The sequence below is a fragment of the Hydractinia symbiolongicarpus genome, chromosome 9, assembly GCF_029227915.1.
Source record: "Hydractinia symbiolongicarpus strain clone_291-10 chromosome 9, HSymV2.1, whole genome shotgun sequence".
Lineage (NCBI taxonomy): Eukaryota > Metazoa > Cnidaria > Hydrozoa > Anthoathecata > Hydractiniidae > Hydractinia > Hydractinia symbiolongicarpus.
In genome coordinates this window covers 7,347,943-7,370,763 of record NC_079883.1, presented here as the reverse complement: position 1 = coordinate 7,370,763, position 22,821 = coordinate 7,347,943, and the positions used below count along the sequence as shown (strand labels likewise).

General features: G+C 40.4%; 1 protein-coding gene and 11 non-coding genes across 12 annotated transcripts; 8 read left to right on the top strand and 4 right to left on the bottom strand.

Annotated features, from left to right (window-relative positions):
* Window positions 1–4,489: 4,489 nt before the first annotated feature.
* On the top strand, window positions 4,490–4,681 carry LOC130660548 (U2 spliceosomal RNA). The gene has a single exon (XR_008987746.1). It is a non-coding gene; the product is annotated as a U2 spliceosomal RNA (small nuclear RNA).
* Window positions 4,682–4,866: 185 nt separating this feature from the next.
* On the top strand, window positions 4,867–5,031 carry LOC130659494 (U1 spliceosomal RNA). The gene has a single exon (XR_008986698.1). It is a non-coding gene; the product is annotated as a U1 spliceosomal RNA (small nuclear RNA).
* Window positions 5,032–5,381: 350 nt separating this feature from the next.
* Window positions 5,382–5,500, bottom strand: LOC130658363 (5S ribosomal RNA). Its single transcript, XR_008985579.1, has one exon. It is a non-coding gene; the product is annotated as a 5S ribosomal RNA (ribosomal RNA).
* Window positions 5,501–10,365: 4,865 nt separating this feature from the next.
* On the top strand, window positions 10,366–10,557 carry LOC130660547 (U2 spliceosomal RNA). Its single transcript, XR_008987745.1, has one exon. It is a non-coding gene; the product is annotated as a U2 spliceosomal RNA (small nuclear RNA).
* A 185-nt stretch (window positions 10,558–10,742) lies between these two features.
* LOC130659493 (U1 spliceosomal RNA) lies at window positions 10,743–10,907 on the top strand. The gene has a single exon (XR_008986697.1). It is a non-coding gene; the product is annotated as a U1 spliceosomal RNA (small nuclear RNA).
* Window positions 10,908–11,257: 350 nt separating this feature from the next.
* Window positions 11,258–11,376, bottom strand: LOC130658350 (5S ribosomal RNA). The gene has a single exon (XR_008985566.1). It is a non-coding gene; the product is annotated as a 5S ribosomal RNA (ribosomal RNA).
* Window positions 11,377–14,598: 3,222 nt separating this feature from the next.
* LOC130656519 (histone H1-delta-like) lies at window positions 14,599–15,297 on the bottom strand. The gene has a single exon (XM_057459393.1). The coding sequence runs from the start codon at window positions 15,265–15,267 to the stop codon at window positions 14,716–14,718; it is 552 nt and encodes a 183-aa protein (XP_057315376.1). The 5' UTR covers window positions 15,268–15,297; the 3' UTR covers window positions 14,599–14,715.
* Window positions 15,298–16,241: 944 nt separating this feature from the next.
* Window positions 16,242–16,433, top strand: LOC130660546 (U2 spliceosomal RNA). The gene has a single exon (XR_008987743.1). It is a non-coding gene; the product is annotated as a U2 spliceosomal RNA (small nuclear RNA).
* Window positions 16,434–16,618: 185 nt separating this feature from the next.
* LOC130659492 (U1 spliceosomal RNA) lies at window positions 16,619–16,783 on the top strand. Its single transcript, XR_008986696.1, has one exon. It is a non-coding gene; the product is annotated as a U1 spliceosomal RNA (small nuclear RNA).
* Window positions 16,784–17,133: 350 nt separating this feature from the next.
* Window positions 17,134–17,252, bottom strand: LOC130658338 (5S ribosomal RNA). Its single transcript, XR_008985554.1, has one exon. It is a non-coding gene; the product is annotated as a 5S ribosomal RNA (ribosomal RNA).
* A 4,865-nt stretch (window positions 17,253–22,117) lies between these two features.
* On the top strand, window positions 22,118–22,309 carry LOC130660544 (U2 spliceosomal RNA). The gene has a single exon (XR_008987741.1). It is a non-coding gene; the product is annotated as a U2 spliceosomal RNA (small nuclear RNA).
* A 185-nt stretch (window positions 22,310–22,494) lies between these two features.
* Window positions 22,495–22,659, top strand: LOC130659490 (U1 spliceosomal RNA). Its single transcript, XR_008986695.1, has one exon. It is a non-coding gene; the product is annotated as a U1 spliceosomal RNA (small nuclear RNA).
* Window positions 22,660–22,821: the final 162 nt, after the last annotated feature.

Sequence of the window (22,821 nt, the reverse complement as noted above, 5' to 3'; positions counted from 1 at the left end):
TACCAGCCAACTCCAATATCTCAGCAGATAAATATTCCAAGACGGCTGCTAAGTAAACTGGTGCTCCAGATCCAATTCGGTTAGCATAGTGCCCTCTACGAAGGAATCTATGCACTCTACCGACTGGAAATTGAAGTCCAGCTCTTGAGGATCTTGTCTTGGCTTTAGCCTTAGCTTTTCCACCTTTTCCACGTCCAGACATAACTGCGATTTGATTTGTAAGTTAATACAAAAACGTACGAATATTTAACGTAAGTGTTAACGAAATAAACTTTACTCGTTTTTTCATCATAAAAATAGGATCGAAATCATGTTTTTTTAACCAATCATAATTAAGTATTAAACAAAAGATTTTTTTTTTAACCAATTAAATTGCGTATCGGCGTTTTCGGATCGAATTCGATCCGATTTTTTTACTTATAAACAAAAAGTTTTGACTTGCAGTTTAATGCTTATTTACAAGTTAAGTAGCAAAAATTTTTAACCATGTCTGACGCAGCAGCTAAAGGAGGAAAACAGGCACCTAAAGTAGCCAAGAAAGGTGAAAAAAGAGCCGGCAAAAAAGGAGGAAAGATTGGTGGAACTGGTGAAAAGAAACGCAAGAGAAAGAGAAAGGAAAGTTATGCTATTTACATCTACAATGTTTTGAAACAAGTTCACCCAGATGTCGGAGTTTCAAGCAAAGCTATGAGCATCATGAACTCATTTGTCAACGACATCTTTGAGCGCATTGCTTCCGAAGCTTCGCGTTTGGCTCTTCAAAACAAAAAGTCGACCATCTCTTCTCGTGAAATTCAAACCGCAGTACGTCTTCTCTTGCCTGGAGAACTTGCAAAACACGCAGTCAGTGAAGGAACAAAAGCCGTCACAAAATACACAAGCAGCAAGTAAACCAACGTCTACCAAACACAAACGGTCTTTTTTAAGACCACACATCTTTAAAAAAACATTTACTTGGCGTCACTACAAGTTAACCGAAGTTAATAAAACTTCTAAATAATGTGCTTAAGAACACTAGCCTACATTTAAAATACTTCCCCATGTGTGTGTGTGGATTAGCTTCACTTTTCATACGTATTATTAGCTGTACTTGCAGAAAAGACAAGTACATTGATCCATGTTATTGCTTACATTTAACTTAACCCAGCTTTTCACGGAAACACTCCCAGGCAAATTAACCCTACAAAGTATTTCTAAATTTTTTTTGTGTCATATATGACATAGTATCGTATAGCAATAAATGTAACTGTGACAAGACTTTACACATTGTGTAATTTGGAAGCGTGCACAAAGTAATGTTTTAAAAGATTTGTGGCTATAAAAATAGCCGTTTTTGTTGAGCAATGACAACGCTTAACCTCCGAATCCGTAAAGAGTTCTTCCTTGACGTTTTAAGGCATAAACAACATCCATAGCGGTAACGGTCTTGCGTTTAGCGTGCTCTGTGTAGGTTACAGCATCACGAATAACATTCTCTAAGAAAACCTTCAGTACACCTCTGGTTTCCTCATAGATAAGGCCAGAGATACGTTTGACACCACCTCGTCGAGCAAGACGTCGAATAGCAGGTTTTGTGATTCCCTGAATGTTATCACGAAGAATTTTTCGGTGACGTTTAGCACCTCCTTTTCCCAATCCTTTACCTCCTTTTCCGCGTCCAGACATATTGATATAGTTGCGTACAGAACGAGTACAAAAACAACGTTTGAGTTAACAGAATTCAGACAGCTTTAAAAAGAGGCCATAAAATTACCTACTGCTCGTGGAAACACCCTAATTAACCAATAGAGTTGCGTCATTACAAAATGTTCCGAACATTTTGTACATTTTTTTAAGTAAAACTGTAGTTTTTTTAAAAATTCGTGGTCTTAATGTTTCAGTAAGGCAATAAATTTGGCATCGTTGGAATTCGCCAAACCTTCTGCTACTTACTAAAAAAAAAAAAAGTCAAAAGCTTTTGTGTATCAGAAGATACAGCCGTTTTCCCGTAGCCAAAAAACACAGATTTTATAAAAATGTTAAAGTAATGAGCGTAATGTCATTATGCAGCCAATCAGAAATTACTTTCTTAGCACCAATCAAATGGTTTGTTTTGAACCTTAGCTGTCAATCAATATGAGAAATAAAACTTTGGCGCGATAGTGCATTTTAGACCGTCTTGTGTATCCGTACTACATCGACTTCTTAAAATATGGCTCGTACAAAGCAAACTGCACGTAAATCTACTGGAGGAAAGGCTCCACGAAAACAACTCGCCACTAAAGCTGCGAGGAAAAGCGCACCAGCTACTGGAGGAGTGAAAAAACCACATCGTTACAGACCTGGTACAGTTGCTCTCAGAGAAATCAGAAGATACCAGAAGTCAACCGAGCTCTTGATCCGCAAGTTGCCTTTCCAGCGTCTTGTGCGAGAAATTGCTCAGGACTTCAAAACAGATCTGCGATTCCAGAGCACAGCCGTTATGGCTCTGCAAGAGGCTTCTGAAGCGTACCTTGTTGGCTTGTTCGAGGATACTAACTTGTGTGCCATTCACGCAAAACGAGTTACAATCATGCCTAAAGACATCCAGTTGGCAAGAAGAATTCGTGGGGAACGTGCCTAAGCATCTTACCAAACAAAAAACGGCTATTTTTATAGCCACACATCCATAAAAAATATTACGGCTAGCTTTTTATATCAAACTTTGTTCTGCTTTCTGTTTAAATTTTATGCTACATAAAAATTTTATGCTACATAAAGTTTGACAATGTTAAAAATATGAAGGGCAAGAAAAGTAAAAGCAAGAAAATAAGAAATTTAAAAACGAAAATACTTAAACTTAGGGAATCTAATCTTAAAATTACTCTTTTTTAACTGTTTAAGTGACTTAAACAAGTTTAACTTTGTACCAAGATAATGTTTTTTTGTAAATGTGTGGCTATAAAAATAGCCGTTTGTTAATGTAATAGCCAGATACACACAAATTATTTTTTTGCGGTCTTCTTTGCTGCCTTTTTGGGAGTCTTTTTGACCTTCTTTGCTGCAGGTTTTTTAGCAACAGGCTTCTTTGTGGGTTTCTTAGCTGCTGGTTTCTTAGCCGAGGCTTTCTTTGTGGCAGGCTTCTTTGCTGCTTTCTTTGGCGTGCTCTTCTTTGCTGGCTTCTTTTTTGGTGTACTTTTCTTTGCAGTAGGCTTCTTTGCCGTTGGCTTTTTTGCTGCGGCCTTTTTCTTAGGTTTTTCTTTTTTTACCTGACCTAGCTTGAATGATCCAGAAGCACCAGTGCCTTTAGTTTGAATCAAATCGCCTGATGTTACTCCTCGTTTAAGAGCCATTTTCAGATGATGATCTGAGTTTTCAGCAACTTTGTAATTTGCATGAATATATTTTGTAATAGCTTGGCGAGATGAACCACCGCGTTCCTTTAGGGTAGCGATAGCAGCCTTGATCATGTCCACATATTTAGGGTGATCAGCTGTCTTCTTTGCAGCAGGTTTCTTCTTGGGTGCGATTTTCTTTGGAGAAGCTGCTTCACTCATTTTTAATGTTTTCTTACAACAATCCAACGATAAACGATGCTTGTTATCACAGTAGAAGTATACTAAACATTACCGTGTAAATGAGATATAATTTAAGACGGTGCGAAGTATGCGGACGTAAAAGTACCACTCCCGGGAATTGATTTGGCGCGAAAACAGAAATGTGTGTTTCTGTACATCGTATAATGTCCGTTTTGGGAGCCGCGACTATGCGAAAGCATGTTAATTTTTATTTGTAGCACGACGCAATAGTCTGAAAGAGAAGCTGCTGGAGTTTGAGGTCTTCAGCATTACATCTACTCTGTTAATTTGGGCTTCTTCCGCGCCCGTGTTAGGATTTTCATAAAGCGTTCTTTGGTTTGCGTTGCGTATGTCGGCCTACATCATCGACACGGCCTGTTTCCGGCTATTAGGAGCAATTCATATATTGGGCACTGCGTTTCGACTTTTTTATTAGACCACAGTAAAAAAATTCACTCACAGAAGTCCCTTTCTTTCATGGCTACAAACACGAAGAATTCTGTCGTAAGTAAAACGAATGCGCAAGCCAAAATAACGATGGGGCGAAGTCATAAGCATCGCCCTGTGGCCCAATGGATAAGGCATCTGACTACGAATCAGGGGATTCCAGGTTCGACTCCTGGCAGGGTCGCACTGTCGCATTTCGGCTGCATGGTCTACTGTGTAACGCGCGCGCACGTTCTGGCGTAATGCGTTGATAAACGGAATGTACGCAGTCATATTGGAAAGTAATATCACGCACTTAGTATCGTCGCCTTTGTTAGCATTCATGTAAGTTACCATCCACTCGCTACAGTCGCTCTCCATCCTACGGCTAAATCAACAGCCGTGATTTTTACTATGTCGCCGTCCATCCGTACGCGGTGACAGTTGTAAGCTTTACAGTAACGTGACATGCTCCACAAGCAGTTACGGTGTGTGGACGATGCCTATCATGGCAACGCTTGTTCTTTATCGCTTCTCGGCCTAATGGCTAAGATCAAGTGTAGTATCTGTTCTTATCAGTTTAATATCTGGTAGGCCATTCTCTGAATGGTCAGTATATTAATCTGATTTTTGGCCTTGGGTCATGGAGGTGGATTCATTCACGCCGTGACCACGGGTTGCCTTGGTGTTGCACTATTACCGATGGCGGCCCACATAAGCAATAAAAGAATAATAGCAGTCCTCTTTCCGACGGCACTCTGCATAGTCTACGGCGGGAACAAAACGCGTACACTGGGGGAGAATACAGCCTATGCCCCGCGACACGGCAGTTTATAACACACTCAAGCCACAAGCATTAACAAACTTTGAAGGGTACCCTCATGCTACGGTGCAGTTCCAACTCATACTTACCTGACGGGGAAGTAAAGACTGATCAATGAGGGTTTTCTTCCAGAGTGAGGCTCTTGCATTGCACTACGCTTGGGCTGACCTCTGCGATTACTGCAAACGTCAGTAACTCGACCGTACAATTTCTGGTAGTGGGGGCCTGCGTCCGCGCTCGCCCCCTCCTTAAGTCAAAATGAATGAGCTTAGAAAAGTTGCGCGGCCAAATGTCGGTGGTGACTTAAACGCTAAGGTAAAACCTCGCTTGGCTGTTACGAAACGTGATTGCGATATAAGTCCTCGGAAGGCGGCGGAATTTTATTTTATTTGCCATTCCGTCAGGGTTATTGGATGATCGGCAATAGATCGAGTTTGTATGCATTTGAAAGCTCTTTTTTCTCGTACTATCACCTGAAAATGTCGTAGGAAAATGTCATAGGAAACACTTTCAACAACCGCCACGTTCCTTAATTGTTATAACAAGAAATATATCACAGCACCATTGAAATGAAAAGGCAACAAATGAAAATGAAAAGCCTACGACACCGGGAGTTCCCAGGCGGTCCCCCATCCAAGTACTATCCCGGCCCGACGATGCTTAACTTCCGTGATCAGACGAGAACGGGTGTGTTCATCGTGGTATGGCCGTAGACATTAGTAGGGGCAAATACGTGCAATTTATTTTGACGTTGTGATCAAATTTTTTTATTTAATTTCTTTGAGTTACTTAGGACAAGGCGTATGCATGGATTATCTATTAGACTTTAAGGTTATAGTTTTGTGAAAAAAACAATGTTTTTTTAAAGATGTGTGGCTATAAAAATAGCCGTTGTTTTCTGAGTGTAGCGGTTTACTTCTTCTGTCCTTTGTCGTTCTTCTTTGGGAGTAAGACAGCTTGAATGTTTGGCAAAACACCACCAGCTGCAATGGTTACACCGCTCAAAAGTTTGTTTAATTCTTCATCATTACGAACAGCCAATTGTAAATGTCTTGGAATAATCCTAGCTTTTTTGTTGTCTCTTGCTGCGTTACCAGCCAACTCCAATATCTCAGCAGATAAATATTCCAAGACGGCTGCTAAGTAAACTGGTGCTCCAGATCCAATTCGGTTAGCATAGTGCCCTCTACGAAGGAATCTATGCACTCTACCGACTGGAAATTGAAGTCCAGCTCTTGAGGATCTTGTCTTGGCTTTAGCCTTAGCTTTTCCACCTTTTCCACGTCCAGACATAACTGCGATTTGATTTGTAAGTTAATACAAAAACGTACGAATATTTAACGTAAGTGTTAACGAAATAAACTTTACTCGTTTTTTCATCATAAAAATAGGATCGAAATCATGTTTTTTTAACCAATCATAATTAAGTATTAAACAAAAGATTTTTTTTTTAACCAATTAAATTGCGTATCGGCGTTTTCGGATCGAATTCGATCCGATTTTTTTACTTATAAACAAAAAGTTTTGACTTGCAGTTTAATGCTTATTTACAAGTTAAGTAGCAAAAATTTTTAACCATGTCTGACGCAGCAGCTAAAGGAGGAAAACAGGCACCTAAAGTAGCCAAGAAAGGTGAAAAAAGAGCCGGCAAAAAAGGAGGAAAGATTGGTGGAACTGGTGAAAAGAAACGCAAGAGAAAGAGAAAGGAAAGTTATGCTATTTACATCTACAATGTTTTGAAACAAGTTCACCCAGATGTCGGAGTTTCAAGCAAAGCTATGAGCATCATGAACTCATTTGTCAACGACATCTTTGAGCGCATTGCTTCCGAAGCTTCGCGTTTGGCTCTTCAAAACAAAAAGTCGACCATCTCTTCTCGTGAAATTCAAACCGCAGTACGTCTTCTCTTGCCTGGAGAACTTGCAAAACACGCAGTAAGTGAAGGAACAAAAGCCGTCACAAAATACACAAGCAGCAAGTAAACCAACGTCTACCAAACACAAACGGTCTTTTTTAAGACCACACATCTTTAAAAAAACATTTACTTGGCGTCACTACAAGTTAACCGAAGTTAATAAAACTTCTAAATAATGTGCTTAAGAACACTAGCCTACATTTAAAATACTTCCCCATGTGTGTGTGTGGATTAGCTTCACTTTTCATACGTATTATTAGCTGTACTTGCAGAAAAGACAAGTACATTGATCCATGTTATTGCTTACATTTAACTTAACCCAGCTTTTCACGGAAACACTCCCAGGCAAATTAACCCTACAAAGTATTTCTAAATTTTTTTTGTGTCATATATGACATAGTATCGTATAGCAATAAATGTAACTGTGACAAGACTTTACACATTGTGTAATTTGGAAGCGTGCACAAAGTAATGTTTTAAAAGATTTGTGGCTATAAAAATAGCCGTTTTTGTTGAGCAATGACAACGCTTAACCTCCGAATCCGTAAAGAGTTCTTCCTTGACGTTTTAAGGCATAAACAACATCCATAGCGGTAACGGTCTTGCGTTTAGCGTGCTCTGTGTAGGTTACAGCATCACGAATAACATTCTCTAAGAAAACCTTCAGTACACCTCTGGTTTCCTCATAGATAAGGCCAGAGATACGTTTGACACCACCTCGTCGAGCAAGACGTCGAATAGCAGGTTTTGTGATTCCCTGAATGTTATCACGAAGAATTTTTCGGTGACGTTTAGCACCTCCTTTTCCCAATCCTTTACCTCCTTTTCCGCGTCCAGACATATTGATATAGTTGCGTACAGAACGAGTACAAAAACAACGTTTGAGTTAACAGAATTCAGACAGCTTTAAAAAGAGGCCATAAAATTACCTACTGCTCGTGGAAACACCCTAATTAACCAATAGAGTTGCGTCATTACAAAATGTTCCGAACATTTTGTACATTTTTTTAAGTAAAACTGTAGTTTTTTTAAAAATTCGTGGTCTTAATGTTTCAGTAAGGCAATAAATTTGGCATCGTTGGAATTCGCCAAACCTTCTGCTACTTACTAAAAAAAAAAAAAGTCAAAAGCTTTTGTGTATCAGAAGATACAGCCGTTTTCCCGTAGCCAAAAAACACAGATTTTATAAAAATGTTAAAGTAATGAGCGTAATGTCATTATGCAGCCAATCAGAAATTACTTTCTTAGCACCAATCAAATGGTTTGTTTTGAACCTTAGCTGTCAATCAATATGAGAAATAAAACTTTGGCGCGATAGTGCATTTTAGACCGTCTTGTGTATCCGTACTACATCGACTTCTTAAAATATGGCTCGTACAAAGCAAACTGCACGTAAATCTACTGGAGGAAAGGCTCCACGAAAACAACTCGCCACTAAAGCTGCGAGGAAAAGCGCACCAGCTACTGGAGGAGTGAAAAAACCACATCGTTACAGACCTGGTACAGTTGCTCTCAGAGAAATCAGAAGATACCAGAAGTCAACCGAGCTCTTGATCCGCAAGTTGCCTTTCCAGCGTCTTGTGCGAGAAATTGCTCAGGACTTCAAAACAGATCTGCGATTCCAGAGCACAGCCGTTATGGCTCTGCAAGAGGCTTCTGAAGCGTACCTTGTTGGCTTGTTCGAGGATACTAACTTGTGTGCCATTCACGCAAAACGAGTTACAATCATGCCTAAAGACATCCAGTTGGCAAGAAGAATTCGTGGGGAACGTGCCTAAGCATCTTACCAAACAAAAAACGGCTATTTTTATAGCCACACATCCATAAAAAATATTACGGCTAGCTTTTTATATCAAACTTTGTTCTGCTTTCTGTTTAAATTTTATGCTACATAAAAATTTTATGCTACATAAAGTTTGACAATGTTAAAAATATGAAGGGCAAGAAAAGTAAAAGCAAGAAAATAAGAAATTTAAAAACGAAAATACTTAAACTTAGGGAATCTAATCTTAAAATTACTCTTTTTTAACTGTTTAAGTGACTTAAACAAGTTTAACTTTGTACCAAGATAATGTTTTTTTGTAAATGTGTGGCTATAAAAATAGCCGTTTGTTAATGTAATAGCCAGATACACACAAATTATTTTTTTGCGGTCTTCTTTGCTGCCTTTTTGGGAGTCTTTTTGACCTTCTTTGCTGCAGGTTTTTTAGCAACAGGCTTCTTTGTGGGTTTCTTAGCTGCTGGTTTCTTAGCCGAGGCTTTCTTTGTGGCAGGCTTCTTTGCTGCTTTCTTTGGCGTGCTCTTCTTTGCTGGCTTCTTTTTTGGTGTACTTTTCTTTGCAGTAGGCTTCTTTGCCGTTGGCTTTTTTGCTGCGGCCTTTTTCTTAGGTTTTTCTTTTTTTACCTGACCTAGCTTGAATGATCCAGAAGCACCAGTGCCTTTAGTTTGAATCAAATCGCCTGATGTTACTCCTCGTTTAAGAGCCATTTTCAGATGATGATCTGAGTTTTCAGCAACTTTGTAATTTGCATGAATATATTTTGTAATAGCTTGGCGAGATGAACCACCGCGTTCCTTTAGGGTAGCGATAGCAGCCTTGATCATGTCCACATATTTAGGGTGATCAGCTGTCTTCTTTGCAGCAGGTTTCTTCTTGGGTGCGATTTTCTTTGGAGAAGCTGCTTCACTCATTTTTAATGTTTTCTTACAACAATCCAACGATAAACGATGCTTGTTATCACAGTAGAAGTATACTAAACATTACCGTGTAAATGAGATATAATTTAAGACGGTGCGAAGTATGCGGACGTAAAAGTACCACTCCCGGGAATTGATTTGGCGCGAAAACAGAAATGTGTGTTTCTGTACATCGTATAATGTCCGTTTTGGGAGCCGCGACTATGCGAAAGCATGTTAATTTTTATTTGTAGCACGACGCAATAGTCTGAAAGAGAAGCTGCTGGAGTTTGAGGTCTTCAGCATTACATCTACTCTGTTAATTTGGGCTTCTTCCGCGCCCGTGTTAGGATTTTCATAAAGCGTTCTTTGGTTTGCGTTGCGTATGTCGGCCTACATCATCGACACGGCCTGTTTCCGGCTATTAGGAGCAATTCATATATTGGGCACTGCGTTTCGACTTTTTTATTAGACCACAGTAAAAAAATTCACTCACAGAAGTCCCTTTCTTTCATGGCTACAAACACGAAGAATTCTGTCGTAAGTAAAACGAATGCGCAAGCCAAAATAACGATGGGGCGAAGTCATAAGCATCGCCCTGTGGCCCAATGGATAAGGCATCTGACTACGAATCAGGGGATTCCAGGTTCGACTCCTGGCAGGGTCGCACTGTCGCATTTCGGCTGCATGGTCTACTGTGTAACGCGCGCGCACGTTCTGGCGTAATGCGTTGATAAACGGAATGTACGCAGTCATATTGGAAAGTAATATCACGCACTTAGTATCGTCGCCTTTGTTAGCATTCATGTAAGTTACCATCCACTCGCTACAGTCGCTCTCCATCCTACGGCTAAATCAACAGCCGTGATTTTTACTATGTCGCCGTCCATCCGTACGCGGTGACAGTTGTAAGCTTTACAGTAACGTGACATGCTCCACAAGCAGTTACGGTGTGTGGACGATGCCTATCATGGCAACGCTTGTTCTTTATCGCTTCTCGGCCTAATGGCTAAGATCAAGTGTAGTATCTGTTCTTATCAGTTTAATATCTGGTAGGCCATTCTCTGAATGGTCAGTATATTAATCTGATTTTTGGCCTTGGGTCATGGAGGTGGATTCATTCACGCCGTGACCACGGGTTGCCTTGGTGTTGCACTATTACCGATGGCGGCCCACATAAGCAATAAAAGAATAATAGCAGTCCTCTTTCCGACGGCACTCTGCATAGTCTACGGCGGGAACAAAACGCGTACACTGGGGGAGAATACAGCCTATGCCCCGCGACACGGCAGTTTATAACACACTCAAGCCACAAGCATTAACAAACTTTGAAGGGTACCCTCATGCTACGGTGCAGTTCCAACTCATACTTACCTGACGGGGAAGTAAAGACTGATCAATGAGGGTTTTCTTCCAGAGTGAGGCTCTTGCATTGCACTACGCTTGGGCTGACCTCTGCGATTACTGCAAACGTCAGTAACTCGACCGTACAATTTCTGGTAGTGGGGGCCTGCGTCCGCGCTCGCCCCCTCCTTAAGTCAAAATGAATGAGCTTAGAAAAGTTGCGCGGCCAAATGTCGGTGGTGACTTAAACGCTAAGGTAAAACCTCGCTTGGCTGTTACGAAACGTGATTGCGATATAAGTCCTCGGAAGGCGGCGGAATTTTATTTTATTTGCCATTCCGTCAGGGTTATTGGATGATCGGCAATAGATCGAGTTTGTATGCATTTGAAAGCTCTTTTTTCTCGTACTATCACCTGAAAATGTCGTAGGAAAATGTCATAGGAAACACTTTCAACAACCGCCACGTTCCTTAATTGTTATAACAAGAAATATATCACAGCACCATTGAAATGAAAAGGCAACAAATGAAAATGAAAAGCCTACGACACCGGGAGTTCCCAGGCGGTCCCCCATCCAAGTACTATCCCGGCCCGACGATGCTTAACTTCCGTGATCAGACGAGAACGGGTGTGTTCATCGTGGTATGGCCGTAGACATTAGTAGGGGCAAATACGTGCAATTTATTTTGACGTTGTGATCAAATTTTTTTATTTAATTTCTTTGAGTTACTTAGGACAAGGCGTATGCATGGATTATCTATTAGACTTTAAGGTTATAGTTTTGTGAAAAAAACAATGTTTTTTTAAAGATGTGTGGCTATAAAAATAGCCGTTGTTTTCTGAGTGTAGCGGTTTACTTCTTCTGTCCTTTGTCGTTCTTCTTTGGGAGTAAGACAGCTTGAATGTTTGGCAAAACACCACCAGCTGCAATGGTTACACCGCTCAAAAGTTTGTTTAATTCTTCATCATTACGAACAGCCAATTGTAAATGTCTTGGAATAATCCTAGCTTTTTTGTTGTCTCTTGCTGCGTTACCAGCCAACTCCAATATCTCAGCAGATAAATATTCCAAGACGGCTGCTAAGTAAACTGGTGCTCCAGATCCAATTCGGTTAGCATAGTGCCCTCTACGAAGGAATCTATGCACTCTACCGACTGGAAATTGAAGTCCAGCTCTTGAGGATCTTGTCTTGGCTTTAGCCTTAGCTTTTCCACCTTTTCCACGTCCAGACATAACTGCGATTTGATTTGTAAGTTAATACAAAAACGTACGAATATTTAACGTAAGTGTTAACGAAATAAACTTTACTCGTTTTTTCATCATAAAAATAGGATCGAAATCATGTTTTTTTAACCAATCATAATTAAGTATTAAACAAAAGATTTTTTTTTTAACCAATTAAATTGCGTATCGGCGTTTTCGGATCGAATTCGATCCGATTTTTTTACTTATAAACAAAAAGTTTTGACTTGCAGTTTAATGCTTATTTACAAGTTAAGTAGCAAAAATTTTTAACCATGTCTGACGCAGCAGCTAAAGGAGGAAAACAGGCACCTAAAGTAGCCAAGAAAGGTGAAAAAAGAGCCGGCAAAAAAGGAGGAAAGATTGGTGGAACTGGTGAAAAGAAACGCAAGAGAAAGAGAAAGGAAAGTTATGCTATTTACATCTACAATGTTTTGAAACAAGTTCACCCAGATGTCGGAGTTTCAAGCAAAGCTATGAGCATCATGAACTCATTTGTCAACGACATCTTTGAGCGCATTGCTTCCGAAGCTTCGCGTTTGGCTCTTCAAAACAAAAAGTCGACCATCTCTTCTCGTGAAATTCAAACCGCAGTACGTCTTCTCTTGCCTGGAGAACTTGCAAAACACGCAGTCAGTGAAGGAACAAAAGCCGTCACAAAATACACAAGCAGCAAGTAAACCAACGTCTACCAAACACAAACGGTCTTTTTTAAGACCACACATCTTTAAAAAAACATTTACTTGGCGTCACTACAAGTTAACCGAAGTTAATAAAACTTCTAAATAATGTGCTTAAGAACACTAGCCTACATTTAAAATACTTCCCCATGTGTGTGTGTGGATTAGCTTCACTTTTCATACGTATTATTAGCTGTACTTGCAGAAAAGACAAGTACATTGATCCATGCTATTGCTTACATTTAACTTAACCCAGCTTTTCACGGAAACACTCCCAGGCAAATTAACCCTACAAAGTATTTCTAAATTTTTTTTGTGTCATATATGACATAGTATCGTATAGCAATAAATGTAACTGTGACAAGACTTTACACATTGTGTAATTTGGAAGCGTGCACAAAGTAATGTTTTAAAAGATTTGTGGCTATAAAAATAGCCGTTTTTGTTGAGCAATGACAACGCTTAACCTCCGAATCCGTAAAGAGTTCTTCCTTGACGTTTTAAGGCATAAACAACATCCATAGCGGTAACGGTCTTGCGTTTAGCGTGCTCTGTGTAGGTTACAGCATCACGAATAACATTCTCTAAGAAAACCTTCAGTACACCTCTGGTTTCCTCATAGATAAGGCCAGAGATACGTTTGACACCACCTCGTCGAGCAAGACGTCGAATAGCAGGTTTTGTGATTCCCTGAATGTTATCACGAAGAATTTTTCGGTGACGTTTAGCACCTCCTTTTCCCAATCCTTTACCTCCTTTTCCGCGTCCAGACATATTGATATAGTTGCGTACAGAACGAGTACAAAAACAACGTTTGAGTTAACAGAATTCAGACAGCTTTAAAAAGAGGCCATAAAATTACCTACTGCTCGTGGAAACACCCTAATTAACCAATAGAGTTGCGTCATTACAAAATGTTCCGAACATTTTGTACATTTTTTTAAGTAAAACTGTAGTTTTTTTAAAAATTCGTGGTCTTAATGTTTCAGTAAGGCAATAAATTTGGCATCGTTGGAATTCGCCAAACCTTCTGCTACTTACTAAAAAAAAAAAAAGTCAAAAGCTTTTGTGTATCAGAAGATACAGCCGTTTTCCCGTAGCCAAAAAACACAGATTTTATAAAAATGTTAAAGTAATGAGCGTAATGTCATTATGCAGCCAATCAGAAATTACTTTCTTAGCACCAATCAAATGGTTTGTTTTGAACCTTAGCTGTCAATCAATATGAGAAATAAAACTTTGGCGCGATAGTGCATTTTAGACCGTCTTGTGTATCCGTACTACATCGACTTCTTAAAATATGGCTCGTACAAAGCAAACTGCACGTAAATCTACTGGAGGAAAGGCTCCACGAAAACAACTCGCCACTAAAGCTGCGAGGAAAAGCGCACCAGCTACTGGAGGAGTGAAAAAACCACATCGTTACAGACCTGGTACAGTTGCTCTCAGAGAAATCAGAAGATACCAGAAGTCAACCGAGCTCTTGATCCGCAAGTTGCCTTTCCAGCGTCTTGTGCGAGAAATTGCTCAGGACTTCAAAACAGATCTGCGATTCCAGAGCACAGCCGTTATGGCTCTGCAAGAGGCTTCTGAAGCGTACCTTGTTGGCTTGTTCGAGGATACTAACTTGTGTGCCATTCACGCAAAACGAGTTACAATCATGCCTAAAGACATCCAGTTGGCAAGAAGAATTCGTGGGGAACGTGCCTAAGCATCTTACCAAACAAAAAACGGCTATTTTTATAGCCACACATCCATAAAAAATATTACGGCTAGCTTTTTATATCAAACTTTGTTCTGCTTTCTGTTTAAATTTTATGCTACATAAAAATTTTATGCTACATAAAGTTTGACAATGTTAAAAATATGAAGGGCAAGAAAAGTAAAAGCAAGAAAATAAGAAATTTAAAAACGAAAATACTTAAACTTAGGGAATCTAATCTTAAAATTACTCTTTTTTAACTGTTTAAGTGACTTAAACAAGTTTAACTTTGTACCAAGATAATGTTTTTTTGTAAATGTGTGGCTATAAAAATAGCCGTTTGTTAATGTAATAGCCAGATACACACAAATTATTTTTTTGCGGTCTTCTTTGCTGCCTTTTTGGGAGTCTTTTTGACCTTCTTTGCTGCAGGTTTTTTAGCAACAGGCTTCTTTGTGGGTTTCTTAGCTGCTGGTTTCTTAGCCGAGGCTTTCTTTGTGGCAGGCTTCTTTGCTGCTTTCTTTGGCGTGCTCTTCTTTGCTGGCTTCTTTTTTGGTGTACTTTTCTTTGCAGTAGGCTTCTTTGCCGTTGGCTTTTTTGCTGCGGCCTTTTTCTTAGGTTTTTCTTTTTTTACCTGATCTAGCTTGAATGATCCAGAAGCACCAGTGCCTTTAGTTTGAATCAAATCGCCTGATGTTACTCCTCGTTTAAGAGCCATTTTCAGATGATGATCTGAGTTTTCAGCAACTTTGTAATTTGCATGAATATATTTTGTAATAGCTTGGCGAGATGAACCACCGCGTTCCTTTAGGGTAGCGATAGCAGCCTTGATCATGTCCACATATTTAGGGTGATCAGCTGTCTTCTTTGCAGCAGGTTTCTTCTTGGGTGCGATTTTCTTTGGAGAAGCTGCTTCACTCATTTTTAATGTTTTCTTACAACAATCCAACGATAAACGATGCTTGTTATCACAGTAGAAGTATACTAAACATTACCGTGTAAATGAGATATAATTTAAGACGGTGCGAAGTATGCGGACGTAAAAGTACCACTCCCGGGAATTGATTTGGCGCGAAAACAGAAATGTGTGTTTCTGTACATCGTATAATGTCCGTTTTGGGAGCCGCGACTATGCGAAAGCATGTTAATTTTTATTTGTAGCACGACGCAATAGTCTGAAAGAGAAGCTGCTGGAGTTTGAGGTCTTCAGCATTACATCTACTCTGTTAATTTGGGCTTCTTCCGCGCCCGTGTTAGGATTTTCATAAAGCGTTCTTTGGTTTGCGTTGCGTATGTCGGCCTACATCATCGACACGGCCTGTTTCCGGCTATTAGGAGCAATTCATATATTGGGCACTGCGTTTCGACTTTTTTATTAGACCACAGTAAAAAAATTCACTCACAGAAGTCCCTTTCTTTCATGGCTACAAACACGAAGAATTCTGTCGTAAGTAAAACGAATGCGCAAGCCAAAATAACGATGGGGCGAAGTCATAAGCATCGCCCTGTGGCCCAATGGATAAGGCATCTGACTACGAATCAGGGGATTCCAGGTTCGACTCCTGGCAGGGTCGCACTGTCGCATTTCGGCTGCATGGTCTACTGTGTAACGCGCGCGCACGTTCTGGCGTAATGCGTTGATAAACGGAATGTACGCAGTCATATTGGAAAGTAATATCACGCACTTAGTATCGTCGCCTTTGTTAGCATTCATGTAAGTTACCATCCACTCGCTACAGTCGCTCTCCATCCTACGGCTAAATCAACAGCCGTGATTTTTACTATGTCGCCGTCCATCCGTACGCGGTGACAGTTGTAAGCTTTACAGTAACGTGACATGCTCCACAAGCAGTTACGGTGTGTGGACGATGCCTATCATGGCAACGCTTGTTCTTTATCGCTTCTCGGCCTAATGGCTAAGATCAAGTGTAGTATCTGTTCTTATCAGTTTAATATCTGGTAGGCCATTCTCTGAATGGTCAGTATATTAATCTGATTTTTGGCCTTGGGTCATGGAGGTGGATTCATTCACGCCGTGACCACGGGTTGCCTTGGTGTTGCACTATTACCGATGGCGGCCCACATAAGCAATAAAAGAATAATAGCAGTCCTCTTTCCGACGGCACTCTGCATAGTCTACGGCGGGAACAAAACGCGTACACTGGGGGAGAATACAGCCTATGCCCCGCGACACGGCAGTTTATAACACACTCAAGCCACAAGCATTAACAAACTTTGAAGGGTACCCTCATGCTACGGTGCAGTTCCAACTCATACTTACCTGACGGGGAAGTAAAGACTGATCAATGAGGGTTTTCTTCCAGAGTGAGGCTCTTGCATTGCACTACGCTTGGGCTGACCTCTGCGATTACTGCAAACGTCAGTAACTCGACCGTACAATTTCTGGTAGTGGGGGCCTGCGTCCGCGCTCGCCCCCTCCTTAAGTCAAAATGAATGAGCTTAGAAAAGTTGCGCGGCCAAATGTCGGTGGTGACTTAAACGCTAAGGTAAAACCTCGCTTGGCTGTTACGAAACGTGATTGCGATATAAGTCCTCGGAAGGCGGCGGAATTTTATTTTATTTGCCATTCCGTCAGGGTTATTGGATGATCGGCAATAGATCGAGTTTGTATGCATTTGAAAGCTCTTTTTTCTCGTACTATCACCTGAAAATGTCGTAGGAAAATGTCATAGGAAACACTTTCAACAACCGCCACGTTCCTTAATTGTTATAACAAGAAATATATCACAGCACCATTGAAATGAAAAGGCAACAAATGAAAATGAAAAGCCTACGACACCGGGAGTTCCCAGGCGGTCCCCCATCCAAGTACTATCCCGGCCCGACGATGCTTAACTTCCGTGATCAGACGAGAACGGGTGTGTTCATCGTGGTATGGCCGTAGACATTAGTAGGGGCAAATACGTGCAATTTATTTTGACGTTGTGATCAAATTTTTTTATTTAATTTCTTTGAGTTACTTAGGACAAGGCGTATGCATGGATTATCTATTAGACTTTAAGGTTATAGTTTTGTGAAAAAAACAATGTTTTTTTAAAGATGTGTGGCTATAAAAATAGCCGTTGTTTTCTGAGTGTAGCGGTTTACTTCTTCTGTCCTTTGTCGTTCTTCTTTGGGAGTAAGACAGCTTGAATGTTTGGCAAAACACCACCAGCTGCAATGGTTACACCGCTCAAAAGTTTGTTTAATTCTTCATCATTACGAACAGCCAATTGTAAATGTCTTGGAATAATCCTAGCTTTTTTGTTGTCTCTTGCTGCGTTACCAGCCAACTCCAATATCTCAGCAGATAAATATTCCAAGACGGCTGCTAAGTAAACTGGTGCTCCAGATCCAATTCGGTTAGCATAGTGCCCTCTACGAAGGAATCTATGCACTCTACCGACTGGAAATTGAAGTCCAGCTCTTGAGGATCTTGTCTTGGCTTTAGCCTTAGCTTTTCCACCTTTTCCACGTCCAGACATAACTGCGATTTGATTTGTAAGTTAATACAAAAACGTACGAATATTTAACGTAAGTGTTAACGAAATAAACTTTACTCGTTTTTTCATCATAAAAATAGGATCGAAATCATGTTTTTTTAACCAATCATAATTAAGTATTAAACAAAAGATTTTTTTTTTAACCAATTAAATTGCGTATCGGCGTTTTCGGATCGAATTCGATCCGATTTTTTTACTTATAAACAAAAAGTTTTGACTTGCAGTTTAATGCTTATTTACAAGTTAAGTAGCAAAAATTTTTAACCATGTCTGACGCAGCAGCTAAAGGAGGAAAACAGGCACCTAAAGTAGCCAAGAAAGGTGAAAAAAGAGCCGGCAAAAAAGGAGGAAAGATTGGTGGAACTGGTGAAAAGAAACGCAAGAGAAAGAGAAAGGAAAGTTATGCTATTTACATCTACAATGTTTTGAAACAAGTTCACCCAGATGTCGGAGTTTCAAGCAAAGCTATGAGCATCATGAACTCATTTGTCAACGACATCTTTGAGCGCATTGCTTCCGAAGCTTCGCGTTTGGCTCTTCAAAACAAAAAGTCGACCATCTCTTCTCGTGAAATTCAAACCGCAGTACGTCTTCTCTTGCCTGGAGAACTTGCAAAACACGCAGTCAGTGAAGGAACAAAAGCCGTCACAAAATACACAAGCAGCAAGTAAACCAACGTCTACCAAACACAAACGGTCTTTTTTAAGACCACACATCTTTAAAAAAACATTTACTTGGCGTCACTACAAGTTAACCGAAGTTAATAAAACTTCTAAATAATGTGCTTAAGAACACTAGCCTACATTTAAAATACTTCCCCATGTGTGTGTGTGGATTAGCTTCACTTTTCATACGTATTATTAGCTGTACTTGCAGAAAAGACAAGTACATTGATCCATGTTATTGCTTACATTTAACTTAACCCAGCTTTTCACGGAAACACTCCCAGGCAAATTAACCCTACAAAGTATTTCTAAATTTTTTTTGTGTCATATATGACATAGTATCGTATAGCAATAAATGTAACTGTGACAAGACTTTACACATTGTGTAATTTGGAAGCGTGCACAAAGTAATGTTTTAAAAGATTTGTGGCTATAAAAATAGCCGTTTTTGTTGAGCAATGACAACGCTTAACCTCCGAATCCGTAAAGAGTTCTTCCTTGACGTTTTAAGGCATAAACAACATCCATAGCGGTAACGGTCTTGCGTTTAGCGTGCTCTGTGTAGGTTACAGCATCACGAATAACATTCTCTAAGAAAACCTTCAGTACACCTCTGGTTTCCTCATAGATAAGGCCAGAGATACGTTTGACACCACCTCGTCGAGCAAGACGTCGAATAGCAGGTTTTGTGATTCCCTGAATGTTATCACGAAGAATTTTTCGGTGACGTTTAGCACCTCCTTTTCCCAATCCTTTACCTCCTTTTCCGCGTCCAGACATATTGATATAGTTGCGTACAGAACGAGTACAAAAACAACGTTTGAGTTAACAGAATTCAGACAGCTTTAAAAAGAGGCCATAAAATTACCTACTGCTCGTGGAAACACCCTAATTAACCAATAGAGTTGCGTCATTACAAAATGTTCCGAACATTTTGTACATTTTTTTAAGTAAAACTGTAGTTTTTTTAAAAATTCGTGGTCTTAATGTTTCAGTAAGGCAATAAATTTGGCATCGTTGGAATTCGCCAAACCTTCTGCTACTTACTAAAAAAAAAAAAAGTCAAAAGCTTTTGTGTATCAGAAGATACAGCCGTTTTCCCGTAGCCAAAAAACACAGATTTTATAAAAATGTTAAAGTAATGAGCGTAATGTCATTATGCAGCCAATCAGAAATTACTTTCTTAGCACCAATCAAATGGTTTGTTTTGAACCTTAGCTGTCAATCAATATGAGAAATAAAACTTTGGCGCGATAGTGCATTTTAGACCGTCTTGTGTATCCGTACTACATCGACTTCTTAAAATATGGCTCGTACAAAGCAAACTGCACGTAAATCTACTGGAGGAAAGGCTCCACGAAAACAACTCGCCACTAAAGCTGCGAGGAAAAGCGCACCAGCTACTGGAGGAGTGAAAAAACCACATCGTTACAGACCTGGTACAGTTGCTCTCAGAGAAATCAGAAGATACCAGAAGTCAACCGAGCTCTTGATCCGCAAGTTGCCTTTCCAGCGTCTTGTGCGAGAAATTGCTCAGGACTTCAAAACAGATCTGCGATTCCAGAGCACAGCCGTTATGGCTCTGCAAGAGGCTTCTGAAGCGTACCTTGTTGGCTTGTTCGAGGATACTAACTTGTGTGCCATTCACGCAAAACGAGTTACAATCATGCCTAAAGACATCCAGTTGGCAAGAAGAATTCGTGGGGAACGTGCCTAAGCATCTTACCAAACAAAAAACGGCTATTTTTATAGCCACACATCCATAAAAAATATTACGGCTAGCTTTTTATATCAAACTTTGTTCTGCTTTCTGTTTAAATTTTATGCTACATAAAAATTTTATGCTACATAAAGTTTGACAATGTTAAAAATATGAAGGGCAAGAAAAGTAAAAGCAAGAAAATAAGAAATTTAAAAACGAAAATACTTAAACTTAGGGAATCTAATCTTAAAATTACTCTTTTTTAACTGTTTAAGTGACTTAAACAAGTTTAACTTTGTACCAAGATAATGTTTTTTTGTAAATGTGTGGCTATAAAAATAGCCGTTTGTTAATGTAATAGCCAGATACACACAAATTATTTTTTTGCGGTCTTCTTTGCTGCCTTTTTGGGAGTCTTTTTGACCTTCTTTGCTGCAGGTTTTTTAGCAACAGGCTTCTTTGTGGGTTTCTTAGCTGCTGGTTTCTTAGCCGAGGCTTTCTTTGTGGCAGGCTTCTTTGCTGCTTTCTTTGGCGTGCTCTTCTTTGCTGGCTTCTTTTTTGGTGTACTTTTCTTTGCAGTAGGCTTCTTTGCCGTTGGCTTTTTTGCTGCGGCCTTTTTCTTAGGTTTTTCTTTTTTTACCTGACCTAGCTTGAATGATCCAGAAGCACCAGTGCCTTTAGTTTGAATCAAATCGCCTGATGTTACTCCTCGTTTAAGAGCCATTTTCAGATGATGATCTGAGTTTTCAGCAACTTTGTAATTTGCATGAATATATTTTGTAATAGCTTGGCGAGATGAACCACCGCGTTCCTTTAGGGTAGCGATAGCAGCCTTGATCATGTCCACATATTTAGGGTGATCAGCTGTCTTCTTTGCAGCAGGTTTCTTCTTGGGTGCGATTTTCTTTGGAGAAGCTGCTTCACTCATTTTTAATGTTTTCTTACAACAATCCAACGATAAACGATGCTTGTTATCACAGTAGAAGTATACTAAACATTACCGTGTAAATGAGATATAATTTAAGACGGTGCGAAGTATGCGGACGTAAAAGTACCACTCCCGGGAATTGATTTGGCGCGAAAACAGAAATGTGTGTTTCTGTACATCGTATAATGTCCGTTTTGGGAGCCGCGACTATGCGAAAGCATGTTAATTTTTATTTGTAGCACGACGCAATAGTCTGAAAGAGAAGCTGCTGGAGTTTGAGGTCTTCAGCATTACATCTACTCTGTTAATTTGGGCTTCTTCCGCGCCCGTGTTAGGATTTTCATAAAGCGTTCTTTGGTTTGCGTTGCGTATGTCGGCCTACATCATCGACACGGCCTGTTTCCGGCTATTAGGAGCAATTCATATATTGGGCACTGCGTTTCGACTTTTTTATTAGACCACAGTAAAAAAATTCACTCACAGAAGTCCCTTTCTTTCATGGCTACAAACACGAAGAATTCTGTCGTAAGTAAAACGAATGCGCAAGCCAAAATAACGATGGGGCGAAGTCATAAGCATCGCCCTGTGGCCCAATGGATAAGGCATCTGACTACGAATCAGGGGATTCCAGGTTCGACTCCTGGCAGGGTCGCACTGTCGCATTTCGGCTGCATGGTCTACTGTGTAACGCGCGCGCACGTTCTGGCGTAATGCGTTGATAAACGGAATGTACGCAGTCATATTGGAAAGTAATATCACGCACTTAGTATCGTCGCCTTTGTTAGCATTCATGTAAGTTACCATCCACTCGCTACAGTCGCTCTCCATCCTACGGCTAAATCAACAGCCGTGATTTTTACTATGTCGCCGTCCATCCGTACGCGGTGACAGTTGTAAGCTTTACAGTAACGTGACATGCTCCACAAGCAGTTACGGTGTGTGGACGATGCCTATCATGGCAACGCTTGTTCTTTATCGCTTCTCGGCCTAATGGCTAAGATCAAGTGTAGTATCTGTTCTTATCAGTTTAATATCTGGTAGGCCATTCTCTGAATGGTCAGTATATTAATCTGATTTTTGGCCTTGGGTCATGGAGGTGGATTCATTCACGCCGTGACCACGGGTTGCCTTGGTGTTGCACTATTACCGATGGCGGCCCACATAAGCAATAAAAGAATAATAGCAGTCCTCTTTCCGACGGCACTCTGCATAGTCTACGGCGGGAACAAAACGCGTACACTGGGGGAGAATACAGCCTATGCCCCGCGACACGGCAGTTTATAACACACTCAAGCCACAAGCATTAACAAACTTTGAAGGGTACCCTCATGCTACGGTGCAGTTCCAACTCATACTTACCTGACGGGGAAGTAAAGACTGATCAATGAGGGTTTTCTTCCAGAGTGAGGCTCTTGCATTGCACTACGCTTGGGCTGACCTCTGCGATTACTGCAAACGTCAGTAACTCGACCGTACAATTTCTGGTAGTGGGGGCCTGCGTCCGCGCTCGCCCCCTCCTTAAGTCAAAATGAATGAGCTTAGAAAAGTTGCGCGGCCAAATGTCGGTGGTGACTTAAACGCTAAGGTAAAACCTCGCTTGGCTGTTACGAAACGTGATTGCGATATAAGTCCTCGGAAGGCGGCGGAATTTTATTTTATTTGCCATTCCGTCAGGGTT